The 22,872-nt window shown below is 38.8% G+C and overlaps 1 protein-coding gene across 1 annotated transcript in view; it reads left to right on the top strand.

The window, feature by feature from the left end:
• The window catches only part of LOC105223246 (very long-chain specific acyl-CoA dehydrogenase, mitochondrial), a 111,666-nt gene extending 88,833 nt beyond the window's left edge, over positions 1–22,833 (top strand). Inside the window, exons 3-5 of the mRNA XM_049462544.1 lie at positions 8,475–8,966; positions 20,206–21,195; positions 22,616–22,833. Coding sequence (XP_049318501.1) covers positions 8,475–8,966; positions 20,206–21,195; positions 22,616–22,753 — 1,620 coding nt within the window. The 3' untranslated portion in view covers positions 22,754–22,833. The remainder of the gene's footprint in view (positions 1–8,474; positions 8,967–20,205; positions 21,196–22,615) is intronic.
• Positions 22,834–22,872: the final 39 nt, after the last annotated feature.

Here is a 22,872-nt window from a genome sequence, read left to right as displayed (position 1 = left end):
CAGGTTTCGGTGTGTCTACTATAAGTCCCATCTGGTTTTTAAACTTTTGCCCTACTTCTTCCGAACGCTGTTTTACACTAGCCTTTTCTATATCGCTTTTAGCTTGCCACTTTTTTATGTCCAAACGATAAGCGCTATGGCCGGAGCTTCCATTACATCCCCATTTGCTGATTAGTGTGAATGACGACTTAGAAGATATATTTTCTTTAAAAACTTCACTTTGCGCTTCAATTAAATGTTTAGCGGTTTTATCCAAAATGGCTTGAAGTTTAATTTAGGCGCGCGTTTCTGTTACCAAGATATGCTCATCTGCAGGGTAACACAAATTTTTAGACTTACGTAAACTAAAATAGGATGGAAAAACCTTACGTACCGCCTTCAATGACCATTTTCGCGTCTGTTTGTAGGAGTAACTTGTGCACTTAGAATCCACATAATAAGCTAATGCCTCATCACTTGTCAATTGCCTGCCTTCGCATGTAGTATTACCAGACTTCTTTTTTTCTGTAGATTTCAAACTTTCTTTAATCGAAGTAGCTATGTTTCTATTACCCTCCAAGTGATTTGCTACTTCAGCGGCTGCGGTCACCTCGATGGCTCTTCGTGATTCTAGTAAGTCTTCGACCCTTCGTTTTTTCGTTTTAAAAGACGACTCTTCAAATTTTTTTGTCTACCTTGAGGTCGATTGCTTCCAGATGATGAGGTTGGACAGGGATGTTCCATTTTTAGGGGAAATTTTAAATCTGCTCCTTTTAACCAACTGCGATTTTTGTTTAAAAAACGTTCAATCATCATATTTTCTTCTGTCCATTTTTTTTTTGAAATTTTTGACGAAACACTCGAAATTTTTAACTCGATCGGGGAAAAAAATAATTAAAATTTATGGAGGAAAGATGTGCTACTCGATCAAAGGTCATTGTATAGCTTAAGGTTGCCGTTATACAATATTCAAAAATTAGCTTGGATATATCTGGATAAAAAAAGTTGTATACGTTAAAAACTTGAAAATAAAAAGAACACAAACATTTTTATATGAGTTTTCCAAACCCCGTACAACGTATTAGCTAAACGCAAACTGTACAAGAATTGTATTAAAAAAAAGCACGTCTGTATAGTATATCCGTCTATCGTCAAATAGGCCGCTTCTTTATTGAATACCTCCTTAAATATACATTTGGTTAACGGATTGTAGCATCACGCCATATGATACATATGTGCATACATATATATGAATGTCTATAGTTTACATATTAGATTTACATTTACATTCGCTAAGCTAGAGTGAAACTGCTAGTCTACGAATACAAGGAATAAAAGGAGGACACAATCATATTGATCATTCAGCATTCAGCAATCAGCTGACTGGTATCGGTTTGCGTCCTTACTAATTATGCGCAGGACTGCATTTTACTGAACTTAAATCTTGAACATCCTGCCCGGCTGAACCCTCGCGGTTCAGTAATTCTTCTGTAGGACCTGTTAGGCGGCATAACTTCTGCACCGGTCGCTGACAGCGCTGCTTACTAGGAAGTCCATTTGATGATGTCTGGTTGGTATTGTACTCTATGGTCACGGTACGAACCAGGCCATCACTGCCCGGGTGAACGTCAATCACCCGTCCCATACGCCAAACCGATGGTGGCAAATTTTCACCACGTATAAGAACTACATCTCCCCGCTGAACATTGGGTTCCGATCTAGTCCATTTGTTCCGTGTCTGAAGAGTATTTAGATATTCGGATTGCCAGCGGCGCCAAAAATGCTCCAACATTTTCTGGAGGCGTTGCCAATATCGAAGACGATTTTCTGGAGCTTCAGGCAATGGAGGATCTGGACGACAATTGAGTGGCCGTCCGATCAGAAAGTCACCCGGTGTTAGAGCTATCCCTCCTTCAGGATCATCGTAGAGAGCTATCAGTGGTCTCGAATTTAGACACGCCTCGATGCGAGTCAGGAGAGTAGACAATTCAGTGTAACGCAATGTCTGGCTGCCCATGATCCTCAGCAGATGTTTTTTAGCTGAACGAACTGCTGCCTCCCATAGACCGCCGTGATGAGGTGCGGAAGGTGTTATGAACTTCCAACATGTACCTTCAGCTGCCAGATGTTGTTGAGCATGTGCTGTTACCCAAGCCTTTAAGTCTTCCTGCATTTGACGATTAGCCCCTACAAATTGTGTTCCATTATCACTGTATAAGGTGGCACAGATACCCCGTCGACTAATAAAACGATCGTAAACATCTATAAATGCCTGTGTACTCAAGTCCTCTGCCAGCTCAATGTGAACCGCTCGTGACGCCATGCCAATAAATATGGCAGCGTAGGTTTTTGTAGTCGGGGTAGTGCGATGCTTTCCCACACGTACATGGAATGGCCCGCAGTAATCCAAGCCACTACGAGAGAATGGTGGAGCCACTAGTACACGCTCTTTCGGAAGCGAAGCCCAGATGAAAGACTTTACTTGAGCCCGTGCGCCTATAAGCCAGAAACGTTGTCTAAGGAACTGAAGCATTTGTTGTATTCCACCATGTAAGCAACGTATATGAGCATCAGCGACTAGTAAATAAGCCAGAGCACCACGCGGAATTATAATTTGATGTCGCTGATCTTCACTTAAGTCGGAGTTTGTGAGTCGACCACCTACTCTCAGTATGCCGTCTGCATCCAGGAAAGGATTGAGTGCTAAGATTTCACTACGACCCGCAATTCTGGAATGTAATGCAAGAGACTTAATTTCTTCTTTAAAATGATTACCTTGTGCTTGTCGAACATGTAGAAGTAAGGCCCAGTGCTGTTCTGCGACTGAAACTACATCGTTCCTGTAACCACGATATTTGGGTAACCAGCGCCTTAACCAAACAGTGGTGTTAAGTAAACGACTCAATTTACTAAATTTCTCTATGAGAGGTATCCTGTTGTCTTTCGTGGATGTCATAATCCACTGGTAATTAGCTCTGGAAACGAAGATGGAGACCACACGAGATTCAGCAATCGAGAGGTGCTCCTCCTCCTCCGTTAAAGAAGGTAAACGCATTTCCTCCATGTCCTGGTGAATGCACGTCGGTCCGGTCCACCAAAGATGATGATCTGCTAAGACGGCGGGAGATAAGCCTCTGCTTGCACAGTCGGCTGGATTTGATTCCGAGCGAATGTGCTTCCAAGCGTTGATGTCTGAATTGGCTTGGATGTAAGCTACCCGGTTGGATACATATTGTTTGAACGTGGATGGTGGTTTGCGTATCCAGCACAAAACAATAGTAGAATCACTCCAATATGTACATAGGGCGTCCTGTAGACCTAAAGCTTGACGTACGTTGTCCATCGCCTTAGTTAGAAGATGAGCACCACACAGTTCCAGGCGTGGTATCGTCACATCCTTAATTGGTGCTATCTTCGTCTTCGCTGAAACAAGAGCTGTGCGTGACGTACCACCTTTATCGATCGTTTGAACATATATAACTGCTGCATACGCTTTGCGACTAGCATCGCAAAAGCCGTGTAAATGCACTAAAGAGCCCACTCGTATGCCCAGCCAACGCGGAATACGAAGTCGTGTAATATCCGGCAAACTGTTGCGGAATATCACCCATGAATTGAGTAGCTCTGGAGGAAGTTCAGCATCCCATGGCAGACCAGCCTTCCATAAGTCCTGTATGAATAGTTTGGCCACCACGACTACAGGGGCCAATACCCCAGTTGGATCATATAATTTCGCCACGTCACTCAAAACCTTTCGCTTGGTATGTATTGACGTGTCGTCAATTAAGCCTACCTTGAAGAAGAGCTCGTCGCTCACTGGATCCCAGTAAAGACCCAATACCTTTGTTGTTGAGTTGTTCAACTCTAGTTCTGATGCAGAAACTGTTGTACCGGTTATCGCAGATAATACGTGTGTAGAATTGGAATTCCACTTTCCCAATATTAATTGTCCTTGTTTCAAAATAGTCGCTACATCTTGAGCACGGGTAATAGCAAGTTCATCGCTGTCGACGCTATCCAAATAGTCATCAACGTAGAAATTATAAAGTATGCTATGACGCGCTGCGGCAGCCCGGCTTGGGTCATAGATGACTTCATAATTGTCATTCGCACATTGACGCAGTGCGCGTATTGCGTTGAATGGACTACAAGCCATTCCATAAGTTACCGCCTTCAATTCGTACACTTGAAGAGGTTCATTTGGCGATTCACGCCAAAGTATTTGTTGCCATTTACGATGTCGTCTATCTACCAGTATTTGTCGGAACATCTTCTGTATGTCTGCAGTGATGGCTACCTTGCATTTGCGAAAACGGTGAAGGATGTCGACAATATTGGCATGGGGTCCAGAAAACTGTGTATCGTTTAAGGATGTCCCATTCGATGTCTTCGCGGAAGCGTTGAAAACTACGCGAAATTTTGTGGTTACCGCATGATGAGGTATGAAGTACCCATTTTCTTTGTTGGTGAAAGCTTGCTTGCTAACCTCCATATGATCGAGAGAGATGTATTCTCGCATAAATGCAATATACTGCACACGAAGACCTGGGTCATTCATCAACCGCCGCTCGAGTTGTAGAAACTGGCAGAGTGCCGAATGATGAGATTCTCCAAGAGCAGGAGCATCTGGTCGAAATAATATTTGCACCTGGTACCGGCCGTCTGAGGTACGGGTAACTGTATCGTTGAAGATCGTCTCACAATCATCCACCTGTACTTCGGATGATAGTATGGGCTCTTCAAGTTCCCAGAAGCTTCTAAGTAACGTGTCTAGTCGTTGTTCGTTGACACATTTCGTAGTAAGAGATGTGTATAACGTGGAGTGAGCAGAACTTATGACTGGTCCAAATACTACCCAACCAAGACACCTGTTCAAAGCGCAAAGTTGCTCTGGAGAACCCTGGATGAAACCCTCCTGAAAGAGACCCGTTAGTACGTCAGCACCAAGTAGCAGATCCACCGGACTTGGGGTGCCAAATGTTGGGTCAGCTAGCGGTAAATCTTTTAAATGGCTCCAAGCTTCTGCGCCTATATGCGTATCTGGCGTTGCTGAGGTTATTGTCGGCACGACATAAGCCTCGAGTTTGAAGTTAATGTTGTGGTCACAGGCAGCCTGCATCTGTACTGTGATATGACCCTTACTGTAGACTGCAGCGCTCGAACCGATTCCTTCAATTCGTATCTCCCCTGGACGCCTACGAAGACACATACGTTTTGTAGTAGCATCGGTAATCAGACTCACCTGAGAGCCCAGGTCGCAGAGGGCACGACACGCGAATTGTCCTCCATTGTAATCGATCAGGATGACCTTCGCAGTCGCTAGTACAATGGTCCGGTCTCCATTAATGAGAAATGACCGGACCTTCCCCAAATGTCACTGTTGTCGTGGGTATACCTGTGGCACCTGTGTTGAAGGTGTGTCCAGGGATATATTCCGATCGGTTACGCGATTGTCGGTGTCTTCCTCCATAGTCGGTGTATTGTTCGCAACGTTGCCTTTGCAGAGCATCGTATGATGACGATGATGGCACCGTAAGCAATCACGCGATGTACAATCACGAGATCCATGATCACTTCCAAGGCAGTTGAAACATAACGAAAGCCGCTTAACTGTATCCCAACGTTCCGGTATGGAAAGATTAACGAACCGTTGACACTTGTGTATTCGGTGCCCGTTAGCGCAAAGTTGGCAAACAACCGTAACCCTTTTCACTGAATGTAACGGCTGAGATGAGTTTACCGTTGCAACGTTAGCCTTAACGGGACGGGTGGGTCTCTGATGAGTTGATGTACCGTTCGTAGCTCCTTGAGGCAAATTGTTGGCACGCTTCTCAATAAATGTCAAAAAGTCCTGATACATTGGTATGTTGTTCGTCCGAAGGCTCATACCTGGTGATAGTGGGCAATTTAGGTAGCAGAAGTGGCACCAAGAGGGCGTCCCAATGCCTTACCGGAAGACCCATAACGCTTAAAGCTCGCATCACATTTTGGACGGTGTCAACTAGTCGAAGCAAGCCCTTCTGGGATTCGGCGGGTTGATTAGGTAAATTCAGGATACGCTGCACGTGCGATTCCACTAACAAGCGTGGATTATCAAATCGCCGTTTCATCTCCTGCCACATGTCCTCATAGCCGCCTGTGTAAAGTCCACCGACCAATGGTACGCTATCAGCATTGACATGTTGGCGTAACTTGCTTAATTTATAACTGGAATCCAGATCCTTACGATTGTGAACTAGTGCCTCGAACAAATCTTTAAAAGGCAGCCAATCCGCTGGGTCACCATTGAACACAGGAATCTTAATTGGATCCAATCGCATGTCCAATTGATTCGCCACACAAACACCACCTTCACTAGCGCCACATATACGACGTAGTCGAATACATATTTGTGTGTACAGAAACTCCGTAGCAGCCAAGAAGTCGTCATGTGTGGTCAATTCGCTGGCTTGTGCTGAAGACACCAGATCCGTATGATACTCCATAAACCTTTCAAAATGCTTGTCCAATTGTCCACGAATCACCTCGCACTCAATGCTGTCCGGATCATAATTAGCTGCTTCTGTCATTTTGCAAATGCGCACAATTGCGGCATGCGCTGAAGTACGTAGATTCAAACTAGCCATCATAAAAAACTTGACATTAAAACGGGATTGAAAAGTTCCTCACAGGAGGCGCCAAAAAGATGTACAAGAATTGTATTAAAAAAAAGCACGTCTGTATAGTATATCCGTCTATCGTCAAATAGGCCGCTTCTTTATTGAATACCTCCTTAAATATACATTTGGTTAACGGATTGTAGCATCACGCCATATGATACATATGTGCATACATATATATGAATGTCTATAGTTTACATATTAGATTTACATTTACATTCGCTAAGCTAGAGTGAAACTGCTAGTCTACGAATACAAGGAATAAAAGGAGGACACAATCATATTGATCATTCAGCATTCAGCAATCAGCTGACTGGTATCGGTTTGCGTCCTTACTAATTATGCGCAGGACTGCATTTTACTGAACTTAAATCTTGAACACAAACCAAGTATTAAATTGCATAAAATATACATACATACCTTCTAAATTAAATTCCATTTCAGCAACAGTCGTGTTTTCCTCTCCAACCTTGTTAAATCACTATTTAAATTGTATTTTTCATTTAAATTGAAAACATAAAAATGATAACACTGTATCACTTCGATTAAACTTGTTGTACTTAACCGTATTAGAATATTTTGCGCAATTCTTACTTAAAATTGTGATATATCAAGGGTTGTTATAATCAGAGTACTGTCAATTATTTGATTGTTTACATTGACTTTTGTTCACCTACTATGATCCAGGCGAATCACTGTGCGCTAGTGTGAAACTTTAAACGCGTTTTTCTCACAACTATGTTTTTTGAACTGGTGACAACTGTAACTCGAAAACCGCTCGGTAGATTTTAATGAAACTTATATAACTTTTAGAATACATAAAAAAACTCGGGCCTGATCCAAGGATCTTTATTTTTTCAAAAATTTCGATTTTTTAAGACTATTTAACTGTTGATTTTTTCCCAAAAATTTAGAAAAAATTTTCCTAGGGCCGCCATTTTGTTAATTTTTGAAAAAAAAGGCCCAGGATTATCTATTTATAAAACTATTTTTGTTTGTCCGATTGATTTTAGATGAGTCTCCAAGGACTTATGGTCTTACCTTTTTTTGGAACTGGGTCAACACAAACAACTATAACTTTGGAAATAACTTTTTTTTGGAAATTTTCGTAACTTCAAGTCAACACATTCTATAATAATGCCATATTACTACTTTTGTAAAATAACACGATTTAATAGCAAAAAAAAAAAAATACTGAAAATTCTCATTTTTTCGTGCCTCTGATTACCCCTAATCCCTTAATTATCGTCGGTTTTTATATTCATACATAATATAATAGTTTTATTAAAAATCAATAAACTTAATCGAGATGGATATATCGTTATTAAAATGAAATGATCAGGATTATTTTTTTCCGATGTTCATCTTTTATGTATTCGGTAAATTCACTAAAATTGGGTGCGTTTGTGTTACGAGTTATATTAATGCTACTCTGCTAATGTGCAAACAGAAATTTAGTGTTGCCTATTTTTTGCATAATTTGCGCCTAAATTGACGGTAGTCACAACGCGATGTTTTGAAAAATTTGCAATATTGCTGTCGTCCTTGCCACATCGAACGCATCTTAAGCCACAAAACATGAATTTTGCTCTTAATATCATAGTATCATTAGGGTTTTCACAAGTCTCATAAAGTTGTAAGTTATAACGATTCGAAAACATAACATTGAGAATTGCAAATGTCATTCATTTTTGTATGAAATCCAACAACAATTTTTTTAAACAAGTGTAAAAATTTATAATTTTACGATGCTTTACGACAGGTTGTGAGTACCCCAATTAACTCATATATTAAAACTAATGAATATATGTATTATTTTATTCAATTTACTTTTAGGAGATAAACAGTGCATCACGAAATGATGAAAACTCATCAATTGATGGTACAGTACTGAACAAATTGTGGGAGCTTGGAGCTTTTGGCATTCAGGTTCCAGAGAAATATGGCGGCTTGGGACTTGGCAATACGCAATATGGTCGTTTGTGTGAAATTTTGGGTGCTAACGATCTTAGTGTTGGAATTACTCTAGGTGCACACCAAAGTATTGGTTTCAAGGGGATCTTGTTATTTGGTACACAACAACAAAAAGAAAAATACTTATCAAAGTTAACGACAGAGAAAGTGTATGCAGCATTCGCTCTTACCGAACCAAGCTCTGGATCTGATGCTGGTTCCATACGAACTCGGGCTGTAAAAAGTGATGATGGAAATTATTTCATTTTGAACGGTTCTAAAATCTGGATATCTAATGGTGGCGTTGCTGACGTAATGACAGTGTTTGCACAAACAGAACAAGTCGACCTGGCAACTGGCGAAAAAAAAGATAGGGTATGTACAAATATCAAATAGATTTTCAATACACCTTCAAAAAATAAAAGTTATTTCATAAGTTTTGTTTATTACTCATAAAATAATAGTTGTGTGGTGAGTTTTAAATAACTCATGAAGTAGGAAGTTTCCAGTATTAAATTTCCTATTTTTTATCATCCTGATCATTTTGATATACATTTGTGTGTATGTAATTCTGTAGCTAACTAATAAATATTGTTTTATGTGATATTAACAAAATATATGAATAAAACTATTATACATACTTTGTGCGACAGGTTGCGATAGTAAAAATTTAAATTAAAGAGTATAATCGTATTCAAGAGAATCACATCCTTACTTATTGACTCGTGAATAATATCTGATGTGTTATACCAAACGTAGTATTCATTCTGCTTAAAAGTTTTTGTGCTTTTACCTTTAGTTTTGTGTATTGACAAAATCACTAATTAATTTATGACAAAGTTAACTACAACTAGTCTTACAAACATGTGAATATCATATTGAAATTAAAAACCATCTCTAATATTTAAACATTACAAAATTCACGAATTTTGCATATTATTTACGTTAGATGAGGGTTTATTTCAACTACACACGAGTGTAGTGGTACGGTATCAAAAAATAATTTGAGATACATGCAACATACATATTTCTATTCCAACTATTCATATCTTTAGTGTTTCCGACCAATTTCGATCATTGGAATATCAATACCATGTTTTGATAAAACATAATACATATTTGAAAAATATCAAGGTTTTTTGAGACACAAAAAGTTACTTTAAGTTGGTATGCGTGATTAGAAATTAAAAACCACCAAAATGCCTGTCTCGAAAGATGTAAAATTAAATAGCCGAGAAAGAGAATTGTTTATTCCGTTTTATGCTGTCGCTTAGTCTAAATCTTAAACTAACGTCTTGAACTAGTAGTACTGTAAGTATTTATTACAAACTGGTAAGTATAATTATCATTCGTTAAGCATTACAACGTAATCTAGTTTAAGGTAAGTATTAAGGTAAGTAATAGATTAGTATTACAAATGCATTATTAGAGTAAGTATTTTATATAAATTATTCAAATGTAATGTTTAATTCAAAATTACTTTATTTGCCGTCATCTCGGCTTAGTTGTCAAGTATAAAGTGAAACTTATAATTATCCCTAACTTAGCTCAAGCCACCAACCCGCATCGAGTTGTGGCTCCTCTGCTGACGTTTTGCTGACCTTGCGCCTCGTGCATGGTGTTAATTTACTTTGATGTCTGGCCAATGTTCTCACGCAAAATGTGCTAACTTAGCGACATGTGCAGAGTGGTAGGCTCTTATTACAACGGGAATTAGGGTGTGTCGTTTCCTCGCGATAACTTTAGGGTGTGTCGTTTTCTCGCGATAACTCCTCCCCTTCTAAATGGGGAACGTCCTCGGTCCTCAAAGAAGCGGTTTTAATTGCAGTTTCAACGGGCCGGCTATGATAATCTCTCTCTTGGTCCTCCTTATCCTGAGAAGGACGTAAACAGTGAATGCCATGATTAATAAGACACCAAAGGCTGAGAAACCTGTAACGTGGCCATAATGGATTGATCGCTGCAGGTGATTGATCCTTTGAACATTCTCTAGATTCACATGGTGAAGATAAGAAGCGCTTAATATTTCTGTGTGCTGCGTCAAGTTGATTGTAGTTGGAGTTTCAGGTTTTAGAGGCAACGTAGAATTTTCGTTATAAAAAGTCGTACCATTAATCTTTACGTTGTTTTTGAAGACCACGAGGTATGTTCCGTTGACCGTAATAGCGACCTCATTATTTTCCTCGATGACAGCCAATTGGTCATTGATGACAACAAGGCCGTCACTTATCGGTGAAATTGGTGTGAGGTTGTTAAATGTTGTACTGCAATTAGCGGTGTTGCGAGTCAGTAGCTGCAGAGCGCATGATGTAGTCGGAGATGGTAAGTAAAACGTTGGTGTTGTGTCGCTGCAGTTCTTTACGGCTACGGTATGTTTATAACACTTGGCTAAGATGGATTCTTCAAGGTGCAGGATTTGGTGGCCATGAGCTACTGCTAAAATAGTAATTTTCTTACATCTAAACATAGGAATCGGATATCTTATTAAAAAGTAAGTTATGTTATTATACTGTAATATCTTTATTCTAGCTACTGCCATAACATCGGCCACGGTAAGGTCAGTGAAGTGCTCGTCTCCTGTTATGAAATTTATTTCGTTACTGTCTAAGAGAATGGGACTTAAGACCCCAATTTTGGCGAAAGTGACAGCTGTTATAATGTAATTTAATTCCGTAATAATTGCTCTGTTTCTAGCCAGAAGTATGTCATAAAGGTGACCAGTGTTTATTTCTCTTTCTTTTGTTAATTTCAGGATTTTATTTACTGTAATGATAAGGTTATTGATTTCTTTCTGTACTTGAGCGTTTATGGTAAACTGTCTGTCCTGTGAGTTAATTAGCTGTTCTTCTGTGTTCATTAATCTATTGAAGTCGTCATGGTCAGGAGTTCCGGTAATGTATTTCAGGACTGTCCCTATGGGATTCAGGCTTCTCGCCTGTCTGTGGTGAGCGTTTATCATTTGTCTCAGTCGACTTATCTGGTTTATGTCCGCGTCTAGTAACTTCCTCATATGTGACTGAGGAAAGTGGTCTGTGGCATTAATTGTCTCGTCTCTCAGTAATTCGTAAAGTGTCAAGTTGCTAACATGCTTGATGTGTCCTGAATTCTCCCAAATTACAAGGTCCTCACCGACCACCGGAATGTACCTTTCATTGGTATAGTCGATTAACCTTCCTGTCGTTGCCGATATTGATATGGCCAAAGTTATTAATTGTTTATCATTAAAAAACACCTAGGCTCTAGATTAAGTTTAACCAAGGTTGTCCTTATGGACCCTCCTCCCTTTTATTAAAACTGTTGTACCCAAGTCCTTTTCCACCTCTTCCTCAGTATAAAGAGGCGTAAGCTTATTGCCTAGTCTCCTATTATTTTTAACAAGTACTTTTTCTCCAACAGGGAACTCCCTATCCTGCCTGTTCTTATTATGAGTTGTTAGTTCTCTTTCCTGTGCGTTTCTTAAGCGGCATGGTATTTGGTTGTCATCTTTAATTGAACGAAATACGGTAAGGGGCTTCATCCCCGTTACTGAGTGAATGGACCTGTTATACTCAATCGTAGCTAAAAGGACAATTTCCTCAACATCATCAAGATTTTTGTCAAGTTTAAGGCATCGTGCTATTTCCATTAGTGTGTTATGGAATCGCTCCACCTGACCATTTGATGTACTATATAGTGGTGGAGCATTCGCAATGTCGATATTGAAGTGATTCTTTAATGTAGTTTTGATGCTGTGTGAATTCAGCGACTTCTCATTGTCGCAATAAATTATTCGAGTACCGAAAAACATGTTGAGTAACTGAAGGAGCTGTGGTTTGACATCTACTATCGTTCTTGATTTCAACGACTGTACTATCGCAAATTTTGAAAACTTGTCGATGCACGTCAAGAAGAACTTGGACCCGGTAGAAAATATGTCGATGTGAAGAATTTCTCTACAATATGTTGGTATGGGCGTTTGAGCAATAAGCTGTTTCTTTGGGTGCCGATCATACTTCGTCCGCGAGCAAGTTCGACAATTTCCCACAAATTGTTTAACTTTTTTCTCCATTTTTGGAAAGAAATAATCCTCTAGAATTTGTTTTGTGTTCTCCTGCGCTGCTCGATGCGCTCTGTTATGTTCAGCAGCGATAATTTCCTGCTGCTCATTCGGATTCGTAATGTCGTTAACGAATTTCTCCGTATGTCTGAATTTAACTGTTGGAAACATTTCGACCAGTTCGTGTTGAAACTGTGCAAGTGCATGCAGATCGCAGTGTATTGCGTTTACTTCTGTTGTGTTTACGGCCTCCTGTAAAAGTTTTAATAAATCCTTTTTTTCTCGGTAAGAAATGATAGAGCGTCTGCCACCTGGTTTGTAGATTAGCTTTGCGTTGCATTCGTCTATGAAGGCTTTCCATCTTTTAATTGTCGAATTAGGATTCCTATCCGAAACCGCAAAGGTCAGCGGCTGATGGTCAGTATAAACTTAAGTTTTGTTACGCCATATAGGTAGTTTTTAAGAGCTTTCAATGCCCATACAATAGCTAACAATTCCCTTTCATTGGTAGCGTAACGGCGCCTATAGCATGAGCCGACGCGTCAGTAGTTAGGTCAAATGGTTTGTTAAACCTGGATACGTCAGGGTTACATCCTCTGACGCTAAAATTTCTTTAATTGTTTCGAAGGTCTTTTTCTGTTCATCCGTCAAATCAATTCTGATTTTTTTTTTTGATTGGGACGCAGTAACTCGACCGTTTTCGCCCCTCATGATGCTCGACAATGGTTTTGATATTCTAGCGAAATCCCTTATAAAACATCTATAATAACCCGCTAAACCTAGGAATGATCTAGAGTCCCCTTAGAGTGGTGGGCTCAGGGAAACTTCGTATTGTGTCGACTTTGTCTGGACACGTTTTTATTCCTCCTTGTGAAACCAAGAATTTGGATTTTTCAACCGGCACTCTCATGTTGGCCCTCAATAATTCATTTAAAATTGATTCTATATCTTTCAGATGCTGCTGTTTGTTTTCCGAAAAAATAATAACATCGTCTACATAAACAAAACAGCTTTTCCCAATATGCTCTCTTAATACGTCGTCTATGGCGCGTTGAAAGATGCTCGGCGCGTTTTTTAATCTAAAAGGTAACCGGCAAAATTCATACTTGCCATTCTTGACAGAGAAAGCTGTTTTTTCCCTATCACGCTCCAATAGTTTAATCTGATGGAAACCAGATTTTAAGTCCAAAGTGGTGAAGTATTTACTACCACCCAAATTGGAAAGAATTCCTGTTATGTCAGGAATTGGGTATTTATCACCGATAGTTCTTTCATTGAGCTTCCGAAAATCAATAACTAATCTCTGCTTTCTTTACCACCCATATAGGGTTGTTAAACGGTGATCTTGATGGCCGGATAACTCCATTTGCTAACAAGTCCTTGATTTCTTTGTCCACGAAATCCGCTACACTCAGAGGGTACCGGTATAATCTTGAGTAAACTGGTGTTTCGTCCTCCGTGCGAATTGTTGCTATCACTTTTGTATTGTATGGTAGTGCCTCATTGGGGTCAGCAAAAACCCCATTCATCCTTTTGATCATCCTAGAAAAATCTTCCCTAACGTCTGCTGGTACTAGATTTGTTTGAAGCCTAAGATGGCTTACGTCATGACTGGAAATGAAGAAGATTTCCTCCTCACCAAAATCATGATTTATTGTGTTCGATTTAAGGTCAATGTTCGCATGGATCCTGTTTAGTATGTCGAGCCCAATCACGCCATCAAATGATGTTAAGTCCGGTAAGATGAAAAATTCTGCCACTACGCCAAATATTTTTATATAGCATTTTTCCATGATAGAAGTAACCCCGTGAATAGATTTTACAGAGAATGTGTCCCTGAAATGGTGTGTCCTTAAAGCCGGTGTTGGTTTCATATAACTCCTCGACGCACCGGTATCGATAAGGAGTTTCACTTCCTTCCCTCCTAGGGACTTTGAAATCCAGGGTAGGAGGGACCTTCCCCTAAAAAATTAAGTTGATCTAAACTTACGTCATCCGCCGCTTGTTCGGCTTCTGCACTGTACAATGATTCACTCTGTAGCTCAACTTCCTCCTCCAGATGATTAACATGTTGGATCTTTGGTCCTGTGTAACGTCCAGAATTTGCTGGACGTTTTTGTTGATAGCCCTGTTGCGTTCTATTACTGTTTCCTTGATAGGCATCTCGGTCTCTGTCAAACGATTGGTGTTTAAATTTTGATAAGGATGGATCAACGTCCATTGGTTCCGCTCTAACTAGTCTGTCGCTGTCACGTCCGTTATTTACCCTTTGATTTTCCGTAAAATGAGGTGCATGTCCGGGTTTGTACTGCCTATTACTATAGTAGTGTGGGCTCTTATAAGCTGAGGGTGGATCGTAAGTGTTTTTGCTATAGTTGTTCTGGCTTGAAATTATATTATTATTTTTTTTAATGCGGTTGCCCTCGACGTTCCTGGCAGCAAAATTGGCCGCGAACGCATACCGCTCATGGTTTGAGTCTACCTCCTGTGCTAAGGCAGAAGCAGACGGAAGGTCAGACGGCCGTGAAGCGAAAATAATATCACATAAGGGCTTCCTTAAGCCGGAAATGAAAACTCTTAGGGCATCTGCCCTATATTACTCGTTTATAATTTCTGCCACGCTACTCTCGTAAGACATTATAGTCTTATTAGCTAGTAACGTTAGCTTCTTTTCTACCTCATCGTAGAATTCCAGACAGGACCTAGAACCCTGTCTTAAGGTAGATAATTCCTGCTCTATAAGATATACGGGACGTTTGTCCGCGTACGTAAAATCTAAACATGCTATAATAGCATTAAAATTCAGCACAGTACTAAATGATGAGAGGACCGCATCGGCAGCCCCTCTTATTTTGTTCCTCAAAATGGTAACTGCTTGGTAGTGTCGTTCACTGCCATCGTACCTTTTGAACAGTTCATAAGCGTTATGCGCCGCCTCGCGCCATGACACATATGTGCCTATGTGACCATGAAATTCGGGAAGTGATTTGATCGCATCAAGCGTTATGTCACATGTCACTAGTGGATTTTCAGATACCTTTAGATATTTTTCTACCTTTGGCCTGCTGCCCGTCACCTGGTTTTGGATTGCTCCTAACTTCCTATCGAACTCCAACCTTTGTGCTGCCAAAGCACTTCTAACTTCCGCCTTAATTAACTCGCTTATTTGTTCTGTGTTCATATTTGCTTTCTGACTTCCTAACTTTAAATTTCTAAAAAGGTCTTCCAGACCTTCACTCATTAATTTTTGTTCTGTCACTTTCTTTTATTTTATTCACAATTATTGCTATATTTATTCCAGGAAACGAGCATCTCACTTAGCCTTCCATTGGATTTGAATAGATTAAGATTAGGTTCAGGTTCTTCCGGTTAGTTGATAGGGCCAAAGGTTGTATCTTCTTTAAGTCCCGTTGAGTCCAAGTAGTTGATTTTAAGTGAGCCAGCTGTCGTAGTTACACGAGTCGAGTTAAGAACTTTATATTTTTGTATTAAACTTTTCACTCGCGGGCCCCACGTTGGGCGCCAATTATTCAAATGTTTAATTCAAAATTACTTTATTTGCCGTCATCTCGGATTAGTTGTCAAGTATAAAGTGAAACTTATAAGTATCCCTAACTTAGCTCAAGCCACCAACCCGCATCGCGTTGTGGCTCCTCTGCTGACGTTTTGCTGACCTTGCGCCTCGTGCATGGTGTTAGTTTACTTTGATGTCTGGCCAATGTTCTCACGCAAAATGTGCTAACTTAGCGACATGTGCAGAGTGGTAGGCTCTTATTACAACGGGCATTAGGGTGTGTCGTTTCCTCGCGATAACTTTAGGGTGTGTCGTTTTCTCGCGATAACTTATATAACAAAGTTTTTTAATTTAATTGTTAACAATTACATTTTCACAATTTTTACAAATTCATTTAATTATTAGGAGCATCCTATTAGCAGATGCGCTGGTGTTAACGCCTTGCCGCTGTTGGGATCTTGGCCCAGAGGTATTAGCGGCCGAGAATTGAGGATGGCTTCTACTTCGGCCAACAGTGTTGCTAGCTCCTCTGCTGTGAGTAGCGCGTTGCCGATTACGCGAACGATGTGCCGAAGTGCGGCTCCTTCGGTGGTATAAAGGTGAAGCTGAATCCTTCTTCTGTGGCGAATCCCTTCATTTCTAATTCTAAATGTACCGCTTTAGAAGTGAAGCAATAGAAAACTGCAACATATGTTTTACGGGTAGTCAATCTCGTATTTTTAATGTTGTGTAAATCGGATCACAAAAATCTATGCCACATATAAGAAAAGGCCGTAATGCTTGAAGTCTTTCGACTGGAAAATTTTCCATTATTTGGTTTTGCAACTTCGGCTTGTAATGGAAACAATGTATACAGTTTCTTACGGTTCTACTGCAAGCTTCTCGGGCATTAATTAGCCATATGCGTTCTCGAAGAAGCGCAACCAACGCCTTAACTCCAGTGTGGTGATTTCGAAGGTGCAGAAACTGTAAATATGTTATAACGAAGTGCGAACTTTTATTTAATAAAAGCAGAAATTTGGCTTCGTATAGGAGAGGTGCATTTAATAGGCGGCCTCCTACTCGGGTTAATTTGAACGAAATCGACATATCCAAATTTGCGGGTATGGTGGTACCTTTATGCAATTTTTGAATAACATCCGAAAATTCTGAAAGTTGGACCACCTGTACAATTTTTAGAAAACTCAAGTTTAACTCTTCTGAAATCATATCTTGTCCCATGGAGGATTTTGGTGGTCGTCTTATCCATCGTAATATATATGCGACCACACGAAGCAATTTTTTATGAGAAGAGAATTTTTCAATAAGGTCCAATATTGAATTTTTCTCACTGGTCGAAATTAGTGTAACTGTATTTTTCTTCTTCTCTAATGCTTCGTCTTCTGGTGAGAGCTGGAAGGTTATTAATTGGCCATATTGCAAGGTTTTCTAGGAGGAATTGTGGACCGCCAAACCATATCGAATTATTCAATTCGAAGCCATGTATTTGGCTGATGGCACTCAGCTCAACGTTTACGTAATTGAGAATGCTTATCGATGAGAGCTGCAGTAGGTTGGGCTTAAAGTTCAGCCAGCTAGCGTCAAGGCGCAATGGAATCAACTCATCCCAATCTAGTTTTTGAATTTAAAGCTCTTGCAATAAGATGTTTGCTTTGATAACTAGTGGGCCTAGTAATCCAAGAGAATCAAAAAGGCGTGCAGAAACTGATAGAATGATTCGTTTAGTAGCTCGCTGATCATTAAAATTGTCATCTAAAACAAATCGAAACTAACCGTCTTTCGGCAACCAATGGATTCCTAACGTTATATTGGAATTTTTATCATTGAAACTTAATGACTTTGCAGTGTATTCACTGTCGGAAAATTTAGAGTGGTTTGAAAACCATTTTGTTTGGGGTGAGTCCGGCCGAGTTTAATATTTGAATGACTTCACTTCTCAAAAGATCTAGAGACTCAAAATTTTTTGGCCCTGTTAACAAATCACATAAAAGTCTCTTTTTATGGCCAATGAACCGAGTGGATATTTAATTGTATTGGCATCGCTGAGCATTTGCAAACACCGTGTTGCGAGAAATGAAGCAGGCGCAGTGCGTATGTTACGTGTGTTAAGACGAAAAATTTGAATTTGCTCAGAAGGATGCTCTCTTCACACAATAAGCTGACAATTTCTGTCTTATTCTGTTATTGCATCTTCTGTAAGCGAAAACGAAGAAGAGTTGAGTATAACTCTTCTTGAGTTGAGTATAACTCTTCTTGGATGTTTGGACCTACCATCAAAAGTTTATTCAATGCTATTTGAGTTGAAGATCGCATCGAAGCATCAAAGACAACATGTAATTTGGTTGTTGTGCTCTCGGCACTTAAAACGCATTGATGCGGAATAAAGTAGTGTGGCTCACTCGGGATCTTATTGTTCGTTGGGCTCATGTGAACCAGAGCTCTATATTCATTCATAAAGTCCAGATGCATTTTACGAAGTTCTGGATCTTTTAATGTCCTTCTCTCCATGGCCTGTAAGCGCCGAACTGCGGTTTCATCTGAGTAACCGAGTAACTTACGGTCAGCTTTAAAGGGCATTCTGACTTGAATCAATCGTTTTAAAATTTTTAAGGATATATTTGTACATGTTTTAAGAGTACACAAAAAAAAATTTAAAAGCAAATATTAAGTATTTTTGAAATGACAAGCGATCTCCGGTGGCGCCAAAAGAAAAAGGTCCTCCGCTGCTGCCATGATTGCAGCCTTCTCTGTTGATGAAACCTAAAAAAAAAAATCTCGTTAAACTAAAACATATTGTCTGTACGATGATTCTACGAGCTAATAAAAAAATCAAAAATTGACAATATGGTGGCGTTTTAAAAAAAATAGTAGATTTTTACCCAAAATTTTGGTCGTTTTTGGCCTGCCAAAATTCGATTTTTTGATCAGATCAAAAATCGATAGGTCATTGTACGGAGAACTATATATAGAACATGTAAAAAAATTCGATAGTGATCGGATAATTTGTTTTTGAGTAATCACTGCTAATGATGTTTTGAGAAAAACGCGTTTAAAGTTCCAATGCAATTATCTATCTGCCGAGCGGCTACTCTTTTAAATGGCTGTAACTAAAAAACTGTTTCAGATATCGATTTGAAAATTTAGTATGTTATTTTTAAAGGTATAACCTATCGAAATATGAAAAAAATTGATTTTTTGAAAATTTCACTAGGTGTGCCCCTTAAGCTAAACATAATATGGTATGTAATCTGGGACAATGCTGGCGTATTTGACAGATACAACCCACCCTAAAAGGGTTTATTGTAGTGTTCGTTGGTTAGGACCATTTTTAATTTGGCCAACAGCTAGAAGATCGAAATATAGATGTCAACTCTTTTACATTTGTGGAATACTGGATGCGCAATTTCAGTATTGTACGAAATTTTCCAGCCATTAACACTAATTGTATGTATGTATTTACGTATATTCTTGTATATTAATTTCTTATGTTCTTTTTTAGGTTTTGTTTTATGTTTCTTTTATATGTTTAATTTTTGTTTGTTTTCACTTTGTTTCTTAAATCCACGCACAAGTCCCTGCTCGGGCGCTATGAAAAATCTCAAGCTTTTTTGAGACACAAAAAGTTACTTTAAGTTGGGATTAGAAAATAAAAATCACCAAATTTTCGGTCTTGAAAGATATAAAATTAAGCAGCCGACAAATTAAAACACGTTCAATTCAAGGAGAGTTTTTTATTCCGTTTTATGGAATCGCTTAGCGTAATTCTTAAACTAACGGCTTAAACTAGTGGTAATGTAAGAATGTATTACAAAGGGGTAAGTATAATTATCTTTCGTAATATATTAGTATTATTAGATTAGTATTTCTTAATTTATTTTTTAACAATTCAATTTTCACTATTTTTACAAATTCATTTAATTATTTCACGTTTTAGGAATAGATATATATATATCTATACACATATGTCGCTTGACGCAACAATATGTAATATAAAATTAGAATTATTTTATTATTAGCCCCAATGTTATGAAAATTGACAGTAACTATAAAATTTTTTTTAACAGGTAACAGCCTTCATCGTAGAGAGATCTTTTGGAGGTGTAACAAATGGCCCTCCAGAAAAGAAAATGGGCATTAAAGCATCGAATACAACCGAGGTGTATTTCGATAATGTTAAAGTCCCAATCGATAATGTTTTAGGAGGGGAAGGCAATGGGTTTAAAGTTGCCATGACTATATTAAATAATGGTCGATTTGGAATGGGAGCAACTTTAGCCGGCACAATGAAATTTTGTATACAAAAAGCTGTAGAACATGCAAATAATAGGGTACAATTTGGAAAGAAAATCAAAGAATATGGTTGTATACAAGAAAAAATATCTCAAATGAATATACTTCAGTATGCAACTGAGTCAATGGCTTATACCATATCGCAAAATATGGACAAAGGAAGTAAAGAATATCACTTAGAAGCTGCGATATCCAAAATTTTTGCGTCTGAATCGGCGTGGTATGTTTGCGATGAAGCTATTCAAATACTTGGAGGAATGGGATATATGAAAGAAGCTGAACTAGAACGTGTCCTCAGAGATCTCAGAATATTCCGCATTTTCGAAGGCACTAATGACATTTTGCGACTTTTTGTCGCACTAACAGGCATTCAGTATGCTGCCTCAAACCTAAAATTTTTACAGAGAGCCTTTAAAAACCCTGCCAATAACTTTGGAATAGTCTCAACAGAGATATCAAGGAGAGTTTCCACGTCCATTGGATTGGGAACAATAGATTTTAATCCACACATAGCACCAGAACTTCAGAATTACGGTAAAAAAGCGGCTAACTGTATTGAATTATTTGGGAAAAGTGTGGAACGCCTTCTGGTTAGGTATGGCAAAAACATCATCAATGAACAATATATATTGAAACGTTTATCAAATGCTGCAATCGATATATATTCAATGGTAGTTACATTATCTCGTGCGTCGCGTGCCATTAAATTAAACTTACCTACTGCACAGCACGAGTTGAATATGACCAAAGTTTTATGCATTCAGGTAATTTACAATGTATTTTTTAGTAATTTTAATTCAATAAATTTTCAACTGAGTTAACGGGACTTAATGAATTATGCCCTAATGTACTATATGATATATCTCAGCTTTATTATAGTTATTGTTGGGTCACTAAACAATTTGTTGGCTATACGAGGTGTGTTCAAAAAGTAATAGCGGGTTACGTATATTCGAATTTCGAATTTTTTGTGGCGTTAAGTTGGTACTCATGTCTCTCACTTATGCCGACAAGCTCGGCCATTTTGAATGTTCATTTAATTGTTGACAGCTGCTTTGCTTGCACGTGTTTTGGATCGTCTTCGGTTTTTACCTATCAAAAAAATTGCACCCTGCTCACACCTCGTTGCTTGTGCGCGACTTTTTGGTCAAAAACAACACACTAATGATGCCGCAGCCACCATATTCCCCAGATCTGGCCCCCTGAGATTTTTTCTTGTTCCCTAAACTGAAGAGACCCATGAAAGGACGACGTTACGCTTCTCTTGACGAGATAAAGACGGCATCGAAGGAGGAGCTGAAGAAGATAAAAAAGTGCTTCGAAGATTGGAAAAACCGTTGGCACAAGTGTATAATATCTCATGGGGATTACTTTGAAGGGGACAAAATAGATATTCATGAATAAATAAATAATTTTTGAAAAAATACAAAATTCGCGATACTTTTTGAACACACCTCGTATATTAGGTTGTCAAAAAAGTCTTGCGGTATTTTCGCTAGTTGGCGCTGAAGCGCGTAGTTCTAGTTTTATTCGTCGCAACGGGTCATGCTATACTTTTTTGGAAAGCTCATTTCTCGCGCTAACACGTGTTTGATTGATTGTCGTTTTTTTAAGTCGTTCGTGAGTTATAGCATCGTAAACATGGAGCAAAATAAAGAGAAAATACGGCATATTTTACAGTACTACTACGATAAAGGCAAAAATGCATCTCAAGCCGCCAATAAAATTTGTGCAGTTTATGGACCCGATACAGTTTCCATTTCCACCGCACAATGATGGTTTCAACGTTTTCGTTCTGGTGTAGAGGTGGTCGAAGATGCGCCACGCTCCGGAAGGCCTGTCGTCGAAAATTGCGATAAAATCGCTAAATTGGTCGAAAGAGACCGGCATAGTAGCAGCCGTAGAATCGGTCAAGAGTTGGGCATGAGCCATCAAAAATTCATTTCAATAAAAAAAATTAAATAAAAATACCGCAAGACTTTTTTGACAACCCATTATATCAGTATTATTAAAATGCGTTATGAAATCGAATTTTTGTAACAATGTTTACTTCGTTGCGTCAAAGAATAATTAAGTTTTTTCGTAATACATCAATTTCCATGTATTGTGAATATTACTGAAACCAAAAATTAAAAAAAAATATACATGTATCATTTTTAAAACTGGAATAAACTCACTTTTCAGGCATCAAACCGATGTATGGATAATCTTCGAAATACAAGTGCAGAATCTGAACTGGAAATGATTGACGTAATGGAAGAAATAGCCAGGGAAGTCTGTAATAAGGGAGGAGTTAACACGACTCATGTCATTACTAATTGACGATTTTTTGCGATTTTTATATTTTATAATTTATAATTTTTTTATATTTATATATTTTCAATAAAAGTTTTTTCTCTAAAGCTTTGTATTTAATTAGGGGTGAGGAATATATTTACTTA

This window comes from Bactrocera dorsalis, chromosome 1, assembly GCF_023373825.1.
Source record: "Bactrocera dorsalis isolate Fly_Bdor chromosome 1, ASM2337382v1, whole genome shotgun sequence".
Classification (NCBI taxonomy): Eukaryota; Metazoa; Arthropoda; class Insecta; order Diptera; family Tephritidae; genus Bactrocera; species Bactrocera dorsalis.
Note: the sequence above shows the minus strand (reverse complement) of the source record. Positions and strands in the feature narration are given on the sequence as shown.